The sequence below is a fragment of the Chelonoidis abingdonii genome, chromosome 10 (genome assembly GCF_003597395.2).
Source record: "Chelonoidis abingdonii isolate Lonesome George chromosome 10, CheloAbing_2.0, whole genome shotgun sequence".
NCBI lineage: Eukaryota > Metazoa > Chordata > Testudines > Testudinidae > Chelonoidis > Chelonoidis abingdonii.
The window spans coordinates 11433453-11450987 of NC_133778.1; the positions used below are offsets into that span (position 1 = coordinate 11433453).

The window sequence follows — 17535 nt, forward strand, 5'->3', positions numbered from 1 at the left end:
TATTACTGGATATTTAAATGATCCAGATAGCCTGAGGTTGTGTTGTTTTTGAAGTAAATCTCAGCCTAATGCCATATGTTTCTCTTTTTTTTTTTTTTTTTTTTTTTTAAATGGTGAAAATAAAAAAGGAACACCTTTTTTACAAGGGGGGTCAGGAGCAGGTTCAATACCTGAAACTACTTTTTTTTTTTTTTTTTTTTTTTTTAACTGAATCTCCAAATATTTAAGTACACTTAATTGGAGAGATAAGTAGGGTAAATTAGCTAAGGATAAGGAAACCTTCTATCCTGAAATACCATTTCTGAAGAATATTGGAAATATTTGTTTTGGTGTTTGACTGCTATGCTACAGAGTTTTTAGTCAGATTTGTCTTTGCAATTTTTCATGTGAATTTTGTTAAAAGTGAAATTATCTCAAACTCCTTTCTGTTGGGGAGTAGGAAAGTAGCATGCCTGTCTAGTATCCATAAACTTACTACTGCTTGAGTTAGAAGAGTGGGTACTGCTACTAATTTTAAAAATAGAAGATGTGGCAAAGACAAAATTATGGCTGGAAATTTAATGCACTGAAATAGAAGTAATAAATTTATTACAATCTCATAAAGGCTTCCATTTTTAATATTCAAAATTTTGATTTACAGTTCTATTTCCAGAATGGTAAACAGCTGATATTGGCCTTAAAGCTCATTTTAAAAAATCCCTGTCTCCTACCAGATTCTGCAGAAGACTTATTCACGCCAGTAGGTCCTGATCATGAAACAAGAAGTAAGAGGCGGATAAAAATGTGGTTCAGCCCACGCAGTAGGAAGATCAGATGTGTGCTAAACAGTAGTTCCCTTCAGAAGCAGAATCAACTGGTGACTAATGGTGGCAGCATTAACCAGGGCCCGTCTTCAGCTTTTGACTTCCTTCCTTCTCCTCCTCAAGAGAAGCCTTTCAAGATGACCAAGGAACCACCACCACGCAGATCGAAGAAAAAACTGAAGAAAAAGAGTCTAGCAGATATCAACAAAGTGTGGGGTATAGAGAAGGAAAAGCAGAAAGAGGGCAGTGGAATCGAAGGGGAAACCCAAGATGAATTTAAAGAAAAGACTGTGACCTTTTGCAGCCAGTCATTAGTTTTATGCAGCCCTGAACCACATAGTACGGAAGAGACAATAGGACAGGAGTTTGTAATGGAAACCGACCTTAAGGATGGAAGAGAGACCCACTCAGAAATGGCCACACAAGTAAAACCCACAGAGGATAAAGATAGCTCTGCACAAGTTAACACAATGAATGGTTTTAATACAGAGAAACCTCTGCCATCAGAAAACGAAATTACTCCTTTAAAGCGCGGAAGGCAGCAGTCCATATCCTCCACTATATCTCATGCTGAAAGACTGAGAAGAAGTGATCAGAGTGCTGATATGCACTCAGTCAACCAGAGTGTTTGCAATCCTGAGGTGACTGCCATGAGCACTGTTAAAATCTCTCCAACTACTGAACACGGAACTCCAGTTCATATCTCCTCTCCTGCCTTTAAACGTACTGGTGGCACCTTATCAAAGTCAAGAAGTGCTGCAATTTTTCAAGAAATCAATAGCCCTTCACTTTCAAAAACTCCCTCTACTCCATCCACTTCATATACTCATAATCAAATGAAAGCAACACACAGCCCTTCTCTCTTGAAGAAGTCTCCTAGTAATAACACAATTACCAAAAGGAATCACAGAGGAGAGACCTTGCTCCATGTTGCTTCCATCAAGGTAGGACTTTCTTATTCTTCTGGTTTGAAACAATGGTTACTTTAAGACAAGTGCAAATGTTTTTCAGACTGTCACTTTAAAATTGCAACATTAGTTCCATATCTCATGTTTTTCTGGGCCAGGGCCAATTTTTATGGTTCTGTTGTTGTGTAGATCACGAAGTGTAATGAGGGTATGTCTACGCTGCAAACACTCCACCTCCCCCAAAAGAACAAAACAAACAAACAACAAAACCAAAGCCTTTTGGCAGTGATTCTTGGACCTGGAGGTCAACTGACTCAGCCTTGAGGTATGGGGTTAAAAAGAGCAGTGTAGATGTTCCCACTCAAACTGGAGCCTGGGCTCTGAGAGGCTGTCTACACTGCAATTAAACACCCATGGCTGGCCTGTGTCAGCTGACTCTAGCTTGGGCAAGAGCCTGTTTAATTGTAGTGTAGGCATTCAGGCTCGGACTGGAGCCCAGGTTCTGGAACCCTATCCCCTTGCAAGGTCCCAGAGCCCGAGCTGAAGGTCTATAACACAGTTGAACAGTCTTGTCGCTTGAGTCAACTGGCATGAGTGTTTAATTGCAATGTAGGCATACCCTGAGACCGACCCCCTTTGCCAGGTTTCAGAGCCTGGGCTCCAGCCCAAGCGGGGACATCTATGCTGCTGTTTTCAGACCCACAGCGTAAGTCCTGCAAGCCTGATTCAGTTTGCCCTGGCTCTGACACTCGCTGGGGTATGTGTCCGTTTCCCTCCCTGCCAGTGTAGAAATACCCTGGGTTCTCCAAATTGATGTCAAAGGTGTGGTTCTTGTAGACTGTTACCCTTGGAGATTTCAATGTGCACTCCAACATTGGCTAGGATTTTCTCATTCTAGGCTTTGTTCTAAAGATATTGTATATGCTAAAAAGTTGAATATGTGATTGACATTGTCTTTGAGTTTATTTTTGATATTTCAAGTCTACTTTCCTAAGTGGCCTTACCAATTAATTGGTTGGCTGTTCAATGACCACATCAACACTGGAGCTAGATTATTTAACTATAATTAATGTTGCACGAGACTACCTGAATACTGACATTGTCTAGTTTTTGAGCCCTTGACTTTACAGCACTAATAATAATCTAGTATCACTTTTTAGATGGACTTTCTATGGTTTTCTTAATCAAAATTGAAAGCAAAATTCAGTCATGTAACTGTTTGGTAGACAGAGGTGGATTGCTGCGTATCAGGATTTTTGTACTGTGTTCCTGTCTCTGGGAGGAGAGGGGATGATCCAATGGTTATAGCATGAGACAGAGAGTTAAGATTCCTGGATGCAATTTGATTTTTTTTTTTTAATGATGCTTTGCATTTACGCAGTGTTCATTCATCTGTGATCAAATCTGCCAGTTTCCCTGATCTTTTATGATCAGAGAGTCCCTTTGTCAGCTTGTTGCAGTGGCATGCTCCCGTTTCTTTAAAACGGTTTTTCCTCTCTCTTGTTACTGTGTGAAAGACCCACACAGACAGGAAAAATGATCTGTACTTAGTTAACTGTTCCCCCCCTATGTAGTCGTTGTCAAGTTCACTAAATAAGAAGGGGAGGGATATTTTTTCATTCTCTTTTTGGCTATAATAATCATAGGAGTTATAATAGCAGATAAAACTGTTTGACATAAATGACCTTTTTAAGTTGGTGTCCTCTTAAGAGGGTATTTTTTGTTTTCTGTTGTACAGCACCTCAAGTTCTCTTTTAGGGGGATCAGACAGAGAAGTATTGCATATGGAAAACTTCGGTAATGTTATCTGGGGTCATTTCAAAGAACTTGTGCTTTGTGCATTAGCACTTTAAATATATATTATACTAAATCATACATAAAAGATAGTCTCATCAATAAAATTCCTGTACCTCTAGAAATGATATACCTGAAAATATCCCGACACTGATACGCAGCACTTCTATTTGTAGAGTCAAAGAATTTCCTTGATAAATAACTGTTTTCTGCCTTTCATAGAGGCATTATAGCAATTCTTACCTGCTGCTTATGAAACAGTTCTTCTATTTGATTAAATGGAACTAGAACTTATGGGTTATGAGTACAAATCTTCTCTTTGAAATCATTTATACTTAATTAATCATGGTAGAGAAAATTATATACTGTAGTTAGTGACTTGAGGGCTCTAAGGATTGTCCTGCTATTACCTCAGTTCACAAATTCAGCATACTCATCTTTTATTATTAAAATGCTGCTTAGAAACTACCCCTGTATGTTTCCAAGGGGATTTTTTTTAAGGGATGCTGTCAGGATTGATTGTCCTAAAATTTGCCTTATCTTGACAGCTTTCCCACACTTTTCCTTCAAGATTGCAGTATCTTCAATGTATTTTTGAGAGGGGAAAAGAGCAACTATGCAGCTTATCATGAGAGTCAGAGTAAACTAAGAGAAGTCAATCAGGCTCAATTATCAAGGTACAGTTTTCTTGATGTTTATAGTCAGTGAGCTAAAAATGGAAATCCGGTGCTGTTCCTAATTAGTACTGGTACAATTTTCCTTATTTTGTTTGCATTAAAAAAACACCCAGTATTATTAATTATTGGTTTAATTAGATGGGGCTTCTCTATTGCCCTAAAATAGAATGTGACTGCCTTTAAGTGTAGATATTCAGGTTTGACCTCGAGCACTGGGACTCCCCCACCTCATGGGATCCTAAAGCCCACGCTTCAGCCTGTGCTGAAACATCTACACTGCAGTCAGGGTGGATTTGATTTAAATCACTAGTCAGGAAAACTTGATTTAATCATGGATTTCTACATAAAAGTGCATTCTTGTTGATTGTTATAACCTTAATACATATTCTTCACAGCTCAGAGATGTAGGTTTCATTTTTAGAAGGTACACACTATGCATTTTTAAAGAGATTTATTGTGAAAACTTTTCAGATTAGTTCTACAGCTATATCAGAAAATGAATTATTGTTTGGTTATTTCATTTACCAAAGGCAATTGAAGCTGATATTTATGAAGTCATTGGGAGGCAAACTATCTCCAATTCAACAGGTTAATCATTAATATTTGGAGGATTTTCTTGCCATGTTGTGTTAGGAGGAGAACATCATCAGACAAACATTTCAATTGTTTTTATTTAACTAAAACAACAACATTATGTGTTCTGGATTTTTTTCTTCAACAGCAAATATATAATATTCTAACAAAACAAGCATATGCATTTTTTAATTTAATAGGTTTGTTTTTGTTAAAATTGTTTTAACTAAAATAGTAAAATATAATTAAAAAAAACAACACAAAAATTAAATCGACGATGTCAGCCAGGTCAACATGTGCAACTTAAAATATTGGCATCTGCAACTAACTCAGTCTTCACCTTCATTTTCCTGTTTGTTCATAACCTGGAAAAGAAAAACAAGTTGTCCTGCTTTTTCAGGTCCCAAACGATTTCTTAATTTGGAATGAATTAGTCCAACGAGAGAGAATATTCTTTCTACACCAACAGAAGAAGCTACTGCTGTTAAAAGTGAGGTTATCACTTCAACAATCTCTGAATCCAAGTGCTTAAGTGACTTCCACCAGTTCACTGGATGTGACTTTCTTTAAAACATCATCAGCATATGATATATTTCTTGAATGGTTCTTATTCCCAAACTGGGTCACTTTTATGGCCAGCTGCCATTATTGGCTTTCCCTTCTAGTGAGAGAATGGTAGATCTCAATTCAATGAAGCCTACACTCAGAAAGACTTCAAGGCTTCTGGAATATGCTGCTCAAACAGTTTCACCTTTGGTTTTATTGCTTGTCCCTTCCTTCTCACATTTATCTCCAGACTTCTTCCCCTTGCCCAGATTTATTCCACCCCTAGCAATCTTCTATTCATTGAACTTCTTGAAACTTTGCACTTTTAGAGAGAGGTAAGGGATTGACTCTGTGTACACAAATTTGCAGAGGAACAATAGGGTTGAGGTCTGTTATTTCTCACCTCTGTGTGTGTGTGTGTGTGTGTGTGTGTGTGTGTGTGTGTGTGTATATATATTTATTTATTTAAAAACATTTTTGCAGTTAGCAAGCATGTTGTCTCTGGAGACACAAATCCACAGTTTGAGAACTGCAAAACTAAGCAATTTTGATGGTATCTTCTAGACTGAGCACTGAGTCCTATTGGACAGATGGAAAGATTAACTGAAAGAATCTATAGAGAAACCCCTGGAGCCCCATAAGATTGGTCACTAATCCATGAACTACTGGAACTCATTTACAAAACTTTTCTTAAACATTACATGAATATATTGTCTCATATTATAGAATTAGAATTTATAATCTTTGAGTTATAATGTATCTTAATTAAAACTATCTTTAGATAGGTTTTTTCCTCAAAGAATTTTATCCAAAAAAATCCGATTTAAATGCAAAATATTGATTATTTATTTATTTAAATCATTGATGTTTGTTCACCCTGACTGCAGTTAGATAACTCGAGCCCCGCAAATCCAATTCAGCTGGCACAGGCCAGCCTGGTTTTTAATTGTAACGTAAACACATCCTTTATCTCTCTGTGCTTCACTTCCCCTTCTGTAAAATGAAGATAATACTTTTTCTTCCACACTTGTCATGTGTATTTAGATGATAAAATCTTGAGGGCAGGAACAATCCTGTATTGTGTACATACTGCAGCTAATGCAGTGCTCTAGGAACCACTGTAACGCAAGCTGTGGAGTATTGAAAACTGTTAAAATTTAGAAGCTATGCCTTAAGTTTTTTAAGGAGGTTTCAAGTCTTGGTTGAAGGGAGGCACGCAATCTGGGTCTTCAGCAGTCAGTCTGTAAAGAGCCAGGTGGGTTGAATTTTATGCGCCTCCGTCTTAGGGCACAGCCTGCTTCGTGTGTGTCTGTGTTTTGATTGTGTTTTATTGTTCTGGATTCAGAGAAGTAAAGTAGTGTTATCTTGAAACCTTTCAGCAAGTGTTTGTATTTCAGTCTGTATACCAGGGATAGGCCACCTATGGCATGCCTGCCAAAGGCAGCATGCGAGCTGATTTTTCAGGGTCACTCACACTGCCTGCGTCCTGGCCACTGGTCCGGGGGGCTCTGCATTTTAATTTAATTTTAAATGAAGCTTCTTAAACATTTTAAAAACTTTATTTACTTTACATACCACAATAGTTTAGTTATATGTTATATACTTATAGAAAGAGACCTTCTAAAAACGTTAAAATGTGTTACTGGCACGCGAAACCTTAAATGAGAGTGAATAAATGAAGACTCGGCACAGCACTTCTGAAAGGTTGCTGATCCATAGTGTATACAGTGAACATAGCACAAACAAAAATGGGAGCTGACTAATCTCTGTACTTGACTTCTTCTGTAAGTTAGGCTAAATTAGAGAATTTTGGACTATAATACATGAAAGGCAGCCCAGTCAGCGATTTCAATTCCACAAGCACAATGAGTTTTTCTCAGTATTTCTAACATTGTTTTCCTGATTTCTTCATCCATCCATGTTTGTCAAATTGTCGCTGTAATGGAAACAGTCTTGTAAAAATATAACAGAATTAAAACTAAATTCTCTGGGACTTTGTTAATTATAAAATCCATATTATTTTCATTAGCTTGTAGGCCCTAATACATTGCACTTAATGAAAGCTAATTGAGTTCTACTTTTTTTGTCTTTTAAAAGAGATAATTAACAACATTATCAAGCATTAAAATTAAGTGTATTGTGCTATTCGAAATCAATCAAAGCTGGAAGTGTGTGTGTTTCTTTCCCATTTTACTACTTCTACACTAATAATAAACATTCTAAAAGCAAAATGCTTCTGAAAAAAGGTTAGAGTGGATGAGCTTCATGCTGAATTGCATTCATAAATTAGATTGAATGTAGCTATTTGCCTAGTGAACTGAACTCATGTTTTTTATTACCCTCCATACTCATTAAAGGTAAAATTTCCAAGTAGTTAAAGTGCAAAATGTGGCCTTTTATACTTTTAAAATTATCTAAACGGTTGGGGAAAGCCCCACTCCACACAGTTCTCCCACATCTTAATTATCTAAATTCTTTTATTACTAAACGTTAGATCAGAGAACTACTGCCTTACATGTGTGGTGATTTAAAACACAGGAACTTGCACCTCTGGCTTATTGTTACCACGGGGTTTTAAATTTGGCCTGGATATGAGAATCCTGTAAACTTCCTGCATAAACTTCCCTGCAGATAAGATTTTGCCTGTATTTCTCCTGCAAGCTGCAGGGTCACTGGGCAGGATAGGCTGTGCGGAAGGCTCCCTGAGCAAAAGCAGCACTAGTATAAAGTCCAGCAAGAGGAAAGAATGATAAAACATGGGATGAGATGAGAACAAGTCAGGTGCATAGCACATTTAGTTGGAAAGTGCATTTGAGCTTTATGCCCTAAACGTGTAGCAGCTAAGCATAGAGTTATTGCACTCTGACTCTGGGAGCACAAAGCAAGTTGCATTTATTTTGGTAACTTTATTTTAATTGAAGGAACAGTGTGGGACAATCAGGACTTGCTTTGGGTGCTAGTGAAAAGATTACTTGACATCTATTCTCTCTATTCCAGGGACCCTCAATTTTTGTGTATCTGTCCAAGTTTAGTCTGCAGTACTGGACCCCCTTTACTTTCATGGCACTTGCATTTAGTGCAGTCAAGACTGCTGGGTAATCCCATCTGAGCCACTGAGCTTTATCACGTATGCTACAGGGCTGCATTTCTAGAGAGATCCAGACACATAAGGTATAAACCTCCTTTCACGGTGTTCCTGAGTCTAAGGTTGCTATGTCCACTCCTCTATAAAGTGACTTCTGGATTCCATTTCAATAAGTTCAATTCACCAGTCATCTGTCCCCAAAACCTCGGTATTTTTACTGAGAACAATTAGAATGGTTAAGTTTTATGTAAAAAAAAGCAATCAGTTTAAATAACTAAGCCACATAAAGCTTTTTCACACAGTGAAGAAAGATCCAGTTTTTTAAGAACTGGAAACTAATTGAGATTGAAAAATCCCAGGAATAGGTACGGTAACTCAGAAACAGGTGCAGTACCTGCTACTGCCTGTAGTTTGTTTGAAATTGACTACATTTAAAGTTGATTATGTCCTTTTAAATCTAAGTGCTGTAGTAATACTAAGTAGACTGTTGTAGACAATAATTTCTAGGCTTTTTCAAATGAAATTCACACCTGACAGCTTAAATGTATTTCAGACAAATATAAAAGCCTCTTAACTACTTAAAATACTGAATTTAGAAATCCAAGAATTGAGCATGATCACAGCAATCTTTCCCAAATATTAATGTTGAATGTAAAATTGTTTCCAGTGTTCTACAAATATTGCTTTTTACGGTGCTCAGTCTCTGTGAGTTGTTTTAGTTATGAGATTGGAGCTTAACTCTTCTTGGATGTTTTATGTTACAAATACATGTGCTGAGCCACCATGCTCATTACCCTCTAAATGATCTGCTGGTGAGGAAATTAATTTTAAAGAAATCAGAGGCGATGGTTTTCTTTAACGTTTGTCAGAGCATTCACAATTACCATAAGTTCTCTAATTTTTTGTCATCCTCTTTCTCCACTTAATATAAATGATAAATAAGATGTGGGAAAACAATAAGAGTGGGGGGTGGGGAACTGGGTTGTTTAACAATCAAGTCGTTCACTCATTAGATCAAGGTATGTGGTTCTTTTTGTTTGACTTGCAGTATAGTAAAATCACCTTGGAGCTTTAGAAAGTAGAGAAGGAGTCAAATTCTGTAGACTTATCCCCTGGTCTCAGCTTCAGTCTTTCATGTGATACTCTAATTCTCATTGTACTTTATTTTTTCCATCCTGGCACTTAATATGTTCATTAACTTTAACTCACAGATTATTATAAGGAAGCTGCAAAATATCTTTAATAGAAGTAGAAAAGGGGGAAAATTTTATAAAATAGTGAAAGGGATGCTGGCTGCTTTTCTTAACCATCTGTCAGCACTAGCATTTGATACAATTGATATTAGGACTTGAAAAAATCCACTTACCCATGCCAAATGGACAGCTTTTCTGGGGAAGTGCCATCAGCATCTGCAGAATCTAAGGTTTCATTAAAAAAGGGGAGGAGGGGAGCTGGGCTGGGGATGATGCTTTAAACAACCCTTCCATTAACTAGGAGACAATGGAGGCAGAAGGCCAGCTGCAGAGTGGGGCCTATCCAGTTTTTTGCACTGAGTGTAGCATGCATGATCAGCTGCCCTGTAGGCGGGTGGCGTATGTGTGCAGTCGGTGCAAGGAGCTCCTGGCCCTCAGAGACCATGTACGGACTTTGGAGACCAGGGTGGCGGAACTGGAGGAACTAAGAGAAGCAGAGAGATATGCTGGTGAGGCTTTCCGGGACACTGTAGAATTGTCCCACCTCCGGTCAGACAGCCCCTGCGCTGTTGAGGAACCGCTCTATGTATGTATGATGTGTGCATTTGGTGCAAGGAGCTCCTGGCCCTCAGAGACCGTTGGAGTCGTTGGAGGCCAGAGTGTTGGAAACTGGAGAGCTAAGGATGCAGGGTAAGTGAAACGATGATCAAAGGGAATAACAAGAACACACTCTATGAAGAGTACATCAGCACTGGAGTATCGGGTATTGAAAGCGAGTGTCTGTTAGACACACAGGAAGAAAGGCAAAGGTGCGAAGTAGCCATTGTAGCATCATGATGGGGGAACTGTAAGAATTACAGAAAGTGATGGAATAGAGGACTAGAGGAGTTCTGTCAGGGGTTAAAAAATCTACACGGACAAAAACCTAATATGAGCATTCCGCCAGAGATAGGTGCTTGCGGGTGCTGACCAGACCTCTCGGGATCTGATCACCGGTAGTACTGAACCTAAAGGAGGAAGAAGACCTCTATTATAATTCTTTAATGTAACGGAAATCAAGATGAAGGGGATGTGTGATTATCGGGAGCGATTCGCTCAACTCCCGGAAAATATAGACTATTAGTACGAGTGGCTGCAATGAATAGAGGAGCGTCCAGACATTTTTCGGATGTGAATAGCACGGATGATATCTTCATCATCGAGTAAATTCGAAGCCACCTAGAGAGGGGATGCCATTATAGATGTGGTTTGTGAGTAGTGAGGACTCGTCGAAGAAACTGGTGGTAGGGACAACCTTTGGTTCGAGTGATCAGAGCTGATTCAGTTCAAACTAGATGGAAGGAGAACACAGTAGAACTGGGTTAGGGTTTTCGACTTCTCCGAGGGCTAATTTAAAGAGTATTAGGAAATTATTAGAATGGAGCGGACGATGAGGACACTATTGTTGGAATATAAAATGCGGAAGAGAGGCCATGGAAATTACTTAAAGTCGCAGCTGCGGAACTGTCCGGAACGCCCTGCCTATCCCAAGAAAGGGTAAAAAAACCATGGGCAGAGTCTTGGACGCCGAGCTGGTGTAGCAAGCAAGCTACAGAGAGAGGGATTAGGAAAAAAGCAGAAAAAGCTTACAGTGAGTGGAAGAAGGCGGGATTAGCAAGAGAAGCATTTACAGGAAGGTACAGTAAAGTGTAAGGGATAAAGTGAGAAGACTAAAAGTCTCGCGGAGACTGGACCTTGAGCGAAGGGTAATATCCAAAAAACCAATAGTAAAGGTTCTACAGCCCACAAAAATAGAGAAGAAAACAAGAAGAGAAGTGGCCGCATATAATACTGAGATGGGAACGGAAGTTAAGGATAACCTAGGCAGTGGCCCAATAATCTAAATAAGTACTTTGCCTCGTCCTTAATAGAAGTGAGGAGTGTTAAGGACGATGAGGGATTGACAAACGGAAATGGATATGGATGGTCATCATTACCGCACTGAGGTAGGGCCAAACTGATTACAGCCTTGAGATGGTGAACAAAATCGAGGACCAAGGACAACTCCCCCTGAGTATATTTAAAGGCGAATAGCACGTAAAATTGCGAAGCCCCAGCTTAGCGAATTTTTTACAAGATGGAGTAAACCTCGTGGTGTGTGTGCCGGACGACTGGAGAATTGCTCACAGCTAGTCCTATTATTAAGAAAGGGAAGAAAAGTGATCCGGCGTTAGATTATGAAGAACCTGTGTAGCTTAGACACAATTCGTGTGTGAGCTCTGAAAAATATAATTTAAGGAGGAGAAAAGTAAGTAAGAGAACCCCAAATCTGGGGGGGGAGAGGTCAATGGAAAATTGGACGAATGCCAACATGATTTAACTAATAAGGTGAGATCGTCAACCAACCTGATACGTCCTCTTTGAGAGCGTGGACGGATTACTTAGACAAAGGAAGTATGCGGATAGATCAGAAAATATTGACCTCGATTTCATAAAGGCGTTGACACCGGTACCGCACACGAGAGAGAACTGTATAAGTTAAACTGGAAAAGAGTGGGGGACGAATACGGAAGTTAGATAAGGAGAAAGGACTGTTAAAGGGGTAACAGTCATGGCGTGATCGTAACTGAAGGTGAACTAGTCCAGGCTGGAAGGAGTTATCTAGCGGATCCCTCAAGGATAACGGTTGAGACTGATTCTTTATTTAACTACTTATTACTGACGCTTGGCAAACAGATGGGAATGTGTTTAATAAACGTTTTGGCGGATGACACGAAGCTGGGGGGGTATTGCGAACACGGAGGAGGACCAGGAACTATTCCCGAACATCGCCACCTGTAACACACGAGTAATAGTAAATAGGATTAAATATAATAGTGAAGATAAGTGCAAGGTCATTGCACTAGGGATACATAATACCAAGAATTTTAGATGTGATAACTCGGGGACGCATCAGTTGGATACAACGACGGAGACATGGATAAAGGACCTTGTAGGAGAGTCATTGGTTTGAAGACTAGGATGAACTATGAAACACGCGCGAATGTGTAGATGGCTGTTAAATAGAAACATGCAAATGCGTTTTAGGAATCGCATCCTGGCGAGGTATTTCGCAAGCAAGGAAGAAAGGAGGTAGTTAGTGAGCCCCGTTATGATAGCGAACCCCCGCGTAGACCCACCGGAATATTGCTCGTCGCAGTTCTGGTAGTACGCCATGTTAAATGAAGGATGAATTTCCAACTGAACAGGTTCAGCGAGACGCGGCTACCTACGGTATGATTCTCCGAGGAAGGGAAAAACTGCACCCTATCTGAAAGGTAGTAACTTTAAAGAGAGCTTGGCTATGTTTAGGACGTGTGCCAAAGCCAAAAGAACCTCTCAGGGGGAGGTATAAATGCTCGCTTGCCCTGCTATGATATAAACAAATCAATATTATTCAGTTAGGGGGATGTGAGATAGTTCACGAGGAACGGTAGGAGTAGTGGAATTATTTTAAGTTAGTTACAAGTTAGGCACGTAGACGAATTGGGTGACAAACTCATATAGGTAAGATTAAATAGAACTAAAGTGAAATGTAAAAAGACAAGGTTTTCTAATCCATTAGTGGCATGTAGATGATAGTTCGGAATAGCCTTCTATGGAGAATAGAATTGGGAGCCAAAATAGACTTGAGTACTGGCATTGAAAAGAACTAAGGCTGTGGATAATTATAGTGAGGGGATTGTATTGCAGGGAGAGGTATGCTTTAATTTGTGGCGAAGTTGACTATTTGGATTATCGGCAGAGTGTAAGTCATGGCTGCGAAACTGGTCGTGAGAGGGATGGTTCGATGGTAATAGGGAAACTGAGAGTTACTGACAGAGACATTCTATGGATGCGGGCTGGTGAGATCTTGCCACACATGACATCAAGGTTTAGCTGATCGCCAATTTTTGTCGTGGAAGGAAATAGTCCTCCAGGGTGGATTGAGACATAGTCCCCTGATGGTTTTAATTCGCCTTACCGCTGCAGTCAGTTGGGCATAGATCGCTGAGACGTGGGGGGGAATTCCTGCAAGCTTCAGGTCTTTCAAATTTCTACAATTTTATGGAGGAAAATCTCAATTAACCAGTCATTGGGGTTCGGCGGTATTGTGGGTATTAAAATGTGGTGTATGAGGTAAGAGTTTTAGTGCCTGCCTTGACTATACAGGAGGTATCTAGACTAGAGGATCATTAATTGGTCCTGTCTGACCTATGATGTCTAGAGTCTAATGTTGATACAGCACGGGCAGCAGTATTGAGTGTTGGAGCTCTTGCTCTTTCAGGGGCCGGTAACCTTCGAGGAAGTGGCTGTGTATTTCACAGTGAAGAGTGGGCTCTGCTGGCCCCACTCAGAGAGCCCTCTACTGGGATGTTCATGCAGGAGAACTATGAGAATTGACTTCACGTAAGGTTACTGTCCCCTTGGTTCTTGAAAGGGGAAATGGAGAGTTAAGGTTTACGCCAGCCCCACAATGCCACTTACTCTGCCAGTTTCAGCATCCATATGCCAGTGATACACACACTACCAGAGACCCTCCCCTGCTGCAGAACACTTTGGGAACAGAGCACAGGAGCCGTATCGCACAGTGTCAAATATCTCCTGTTTGCTCAAGTAAAACTGAGGGTTAAGTGCAGCATAATCAACAGAAGCTTCCTAGGAGTCACCAGATGAAATTAATAGGCAATAGGTTTAAAGAAAATAAAAGGAATTTCTTCTTCAAGTAGCGCACAGCAAACTTGTGGAACTCCTTACCTGTGGAGGTTGTGAAGGCTAGGACTATAACAATGTTTAAAAGAGAACTGGATAAATTCATAGTGGTTAAGTCCATCAATGGCTATTAGCCAGGATGGGTAAGGAATGGTGTCCCTAGCCTCTGTTTGTCAGAGGTTGGAGATGGATGGCAGGAGAGAGATCACTTGATCACTGCCTGTTAGTTTCACTCCCTCTGGGGCACCTGGCATTGGCCACTGTCAGTAGACAGATACTAGGCTAGATGGACCTTTGGTCTGACCCGGTACGGCCATTCTTATGTTCTTATGATATTCTTCTCCACGTAAACCAATGCAATGCTGTTTTCTAGACTTGCAGATAGGTGGCTCCAGTGCCTTTCATGCTGCTGTGCTTCTTGGAGCTTTCCCAACCTGCAGCATAGTGAAGGCTAACTGGAATCGTGTAATTTTTCATTTCTACTATTCATAACCTTGATAATCAGCTTAAAATAATCTGCCGTTGGTATGTCTCCAGCAGATAATTGTGCCCCCACACCCTGTGATGGTGTCTTTCCTTGTACACAAGCTAGTTATTTCTTTGGGGTGCTATTCACTTATTAACAATACCCCTCTTCCCCCCATTAATTTACTATATCAGCTTTAGCAAGGTAACGTCTTTTCCTGTCTCAGACATATGAACATCAGGTGGTATTCTCCCAAGTTGGAGAATCCCAAGTCTTTTAAATAAATTTGTTGGGCAGAGGCCTATACTCTAAATTGATAAAGGCCAGAGAAGTCCAGCTCAGTGAGTTATATAAAATTACTCATAAAAGTCAGCAAAAGCGAGAGAGACTGAATTAGTCCAAACTAAAAGGTCTACTCATGTCACCCAAAGATTAAGATCATAACTAGTAAATAAAGGAGAATGGAATTGGAAATTAATGGCCAGGAATTGGTGGGTTGGAAACGAGGTCTAATTGATGGACAAAGTAATGAAAGGACAGGTCATTCTGTCCATTATCCCTTGGGTCCTTTTGAAACACTTCTGGGGGATCTAAAGCTGGAAATGGGTGGACTGTAAATAATGAGCTTTACCATCATTGGTATTACCCCGTCATTTGTTGGGATCCAAGAATCCATCATGACGCAATTGGATGTCTACTGTCTGCTCCTGAGAAATGTCCTAAACTGACCAGGCAGGGCCAGAGAGAAGGACCCAGATGACATAGCCAAAGCTCATGGAGGTGGCAAAATCCTGAGCATCACCTGGAACATGAGATTTGGCTTTCTGTTCTCAGCCCCCCCATGCCATGTTCCTTCCTTCTCCATCTTTTCTTATCTCTCTCTTGCCTTTTGTTTAATAAGTGTGGCTAAGCCACCCAAGAAAGAGATTCACAACACTGCTGTGAGCCTGCAACCAGAGAGGCAGTTCTAAGTAATGTCTTAAACAGCCTAATGCAAAGATGCTGATACAAGTTTACCAGGTCTCAGAATGGCTGGGAAGACTGTGCTGCACGTTTCTCCACATCAGGGTTGCAGGTAAGCGTGAACACCACAGAAACTGCATTTTCTATCTTTGTGATTCTTTTCTATACCCTTTTACTCTTTTGTGGCTATTTGTCCTTTGTTGTTGTTGTTGTTATTGAAATCGGATCCTGCTTCCTTTCAACATCAGTTCCAGTCCATCTCAACTAACTTTTTTCTCTCTTCCCCAGATAACCATCCCCAGTTGTTAACATATTTAATGCTATCTAAAATAGTGTCATACAAGGTTTTCCTTTTTTTTAAAAAACAGAACTGAATACAGCTAAAAGGAATAAGAAATATTGTTAAAATGAAGTTCTTACTTAGTACTTTAAATTCAAATGCTTTAATTGTTTTTCCTTTTTTTCTGTATCTTTAACAAAAGGTTATTAAGGATAGTACTATGGGACAAAACAGGCTGAGGTGGCTATACTTGAAGCCCCAAACCGTGTTTCAATGTTTAGTGTTGTGTAGTGACAGGATCATCTTAACGTTTTTTGGGAGAGGAATAGATCAGTGGTTTGAGCAGTGGCCTACTAAACCCAAGCTTGTGAGTTCAATCCTTGAGGGGGCGATTTGGGATTTAGTTAGGAATTGGTCCTGCTTTGAGCAGGGGATTGGACTAGATGACCTGCTGAGGTCCCTTCCAATCCTGATATTCTAAGACTCTTTGAGCCCATTTTTTCCATTAACCTTAACATAACAAGCCCTTGCTAGCGTAAGCTCAAACAGGCACAAAATATTTTAGTGGTATTACCTCAGTGCAAATATTGTGCGGTAGAATGTTTGATTGACTTATCGTAGAGTAGCAAAAACATGTAGAATAAAGCAAATAATTTTGTACCTGATCATGAGAAATTTAATTTACTTTAAAATAAAAGCCAAAGCAAGTTTTCTGAGCTTTTTTGTTAAGTGAGTACTAGATGGTACTCTTGAAACAAAAGCTATGTATAGATGGAGACTCCTGTTGTGTTTTCTTTGCAGCAGGTGAAAACTGTCAAAGAACATTAAATTATCACTTATCATCTTGATTCCTTCCAGGATGGATGATACATAGAATCATATCCTTAATTGGGGCTCAATTCTGCTAGGTGCTGAGCACTCTGGCCCTGACCCAGCAGAATGCTTAAGGCCCTGACTTACCTGGTAAGCATTGGAATTATCCCATTGAAGTCAGTGCTTAAAGTTAATTTTGTTTTTAAGTGTATCGTTGGAGCACTGTTGGGACCTTGGAACCTAGCAAGACTGAATCCCTAGTATATGCCAGTTGAAGATCTGTCCTCCCTATTTTTTCCTTGCATGTTTCTTTTTTCAACGAGTATTCACTGTCAAGTAGTTGAATGCATTCTCAGAACCTCCTAAAAGTTCACGGTGCAGAGACATAACTTCCATGAGCGTACTAACATGCCCTGCGGCTGTAAATTTAAACTTTAATTTCTGGCTATATTTCCTCTGTCAGTCTCTAGGCCACAAACAGCTTTCTTAAGGCATCATTTCTAATCCTGATTGACAGTAGCTGTTCAGTCATTGTGCATGTGTGTAATTGAAATGAAAGCTCCTCTCCCATTCCTTCCACTTTTATTGTGAATTGCAAGTGGTAAAAAGAGAAGTTCCATTCACAGCCTAGGTAACAAAATGGGTTTTTTCTCATTTCCAGAGAAAAAAATCCCACTCATTTCTCAGTTTACAACGGAGTTATAGTTTTCTAGTTTTACTCTAT

General features: G+C 39.8%; 1 protein-coding gene across 1 annotated transcript in view; it reads left to right on the top strand.

Moving 5' to 3' along the window:
• The window catches only part of BARD1 (BRCA1 associated RING domain 1), a 64845-nt gene that overhangs the window by 13746 nt on the left and 33564 nt on the right, over window positions 1-17535 (top strand). The window contains exon 4 of the mRNA XM_032805318.2: window positions 714-1747. Within this exon, the coding sequence (XP_032661209.1) occupies window positions 714-1747 (1034 nt within the window). The remainder of the gene's footprint in view (window positions 1-713; window positions 1748-17535) is intronic.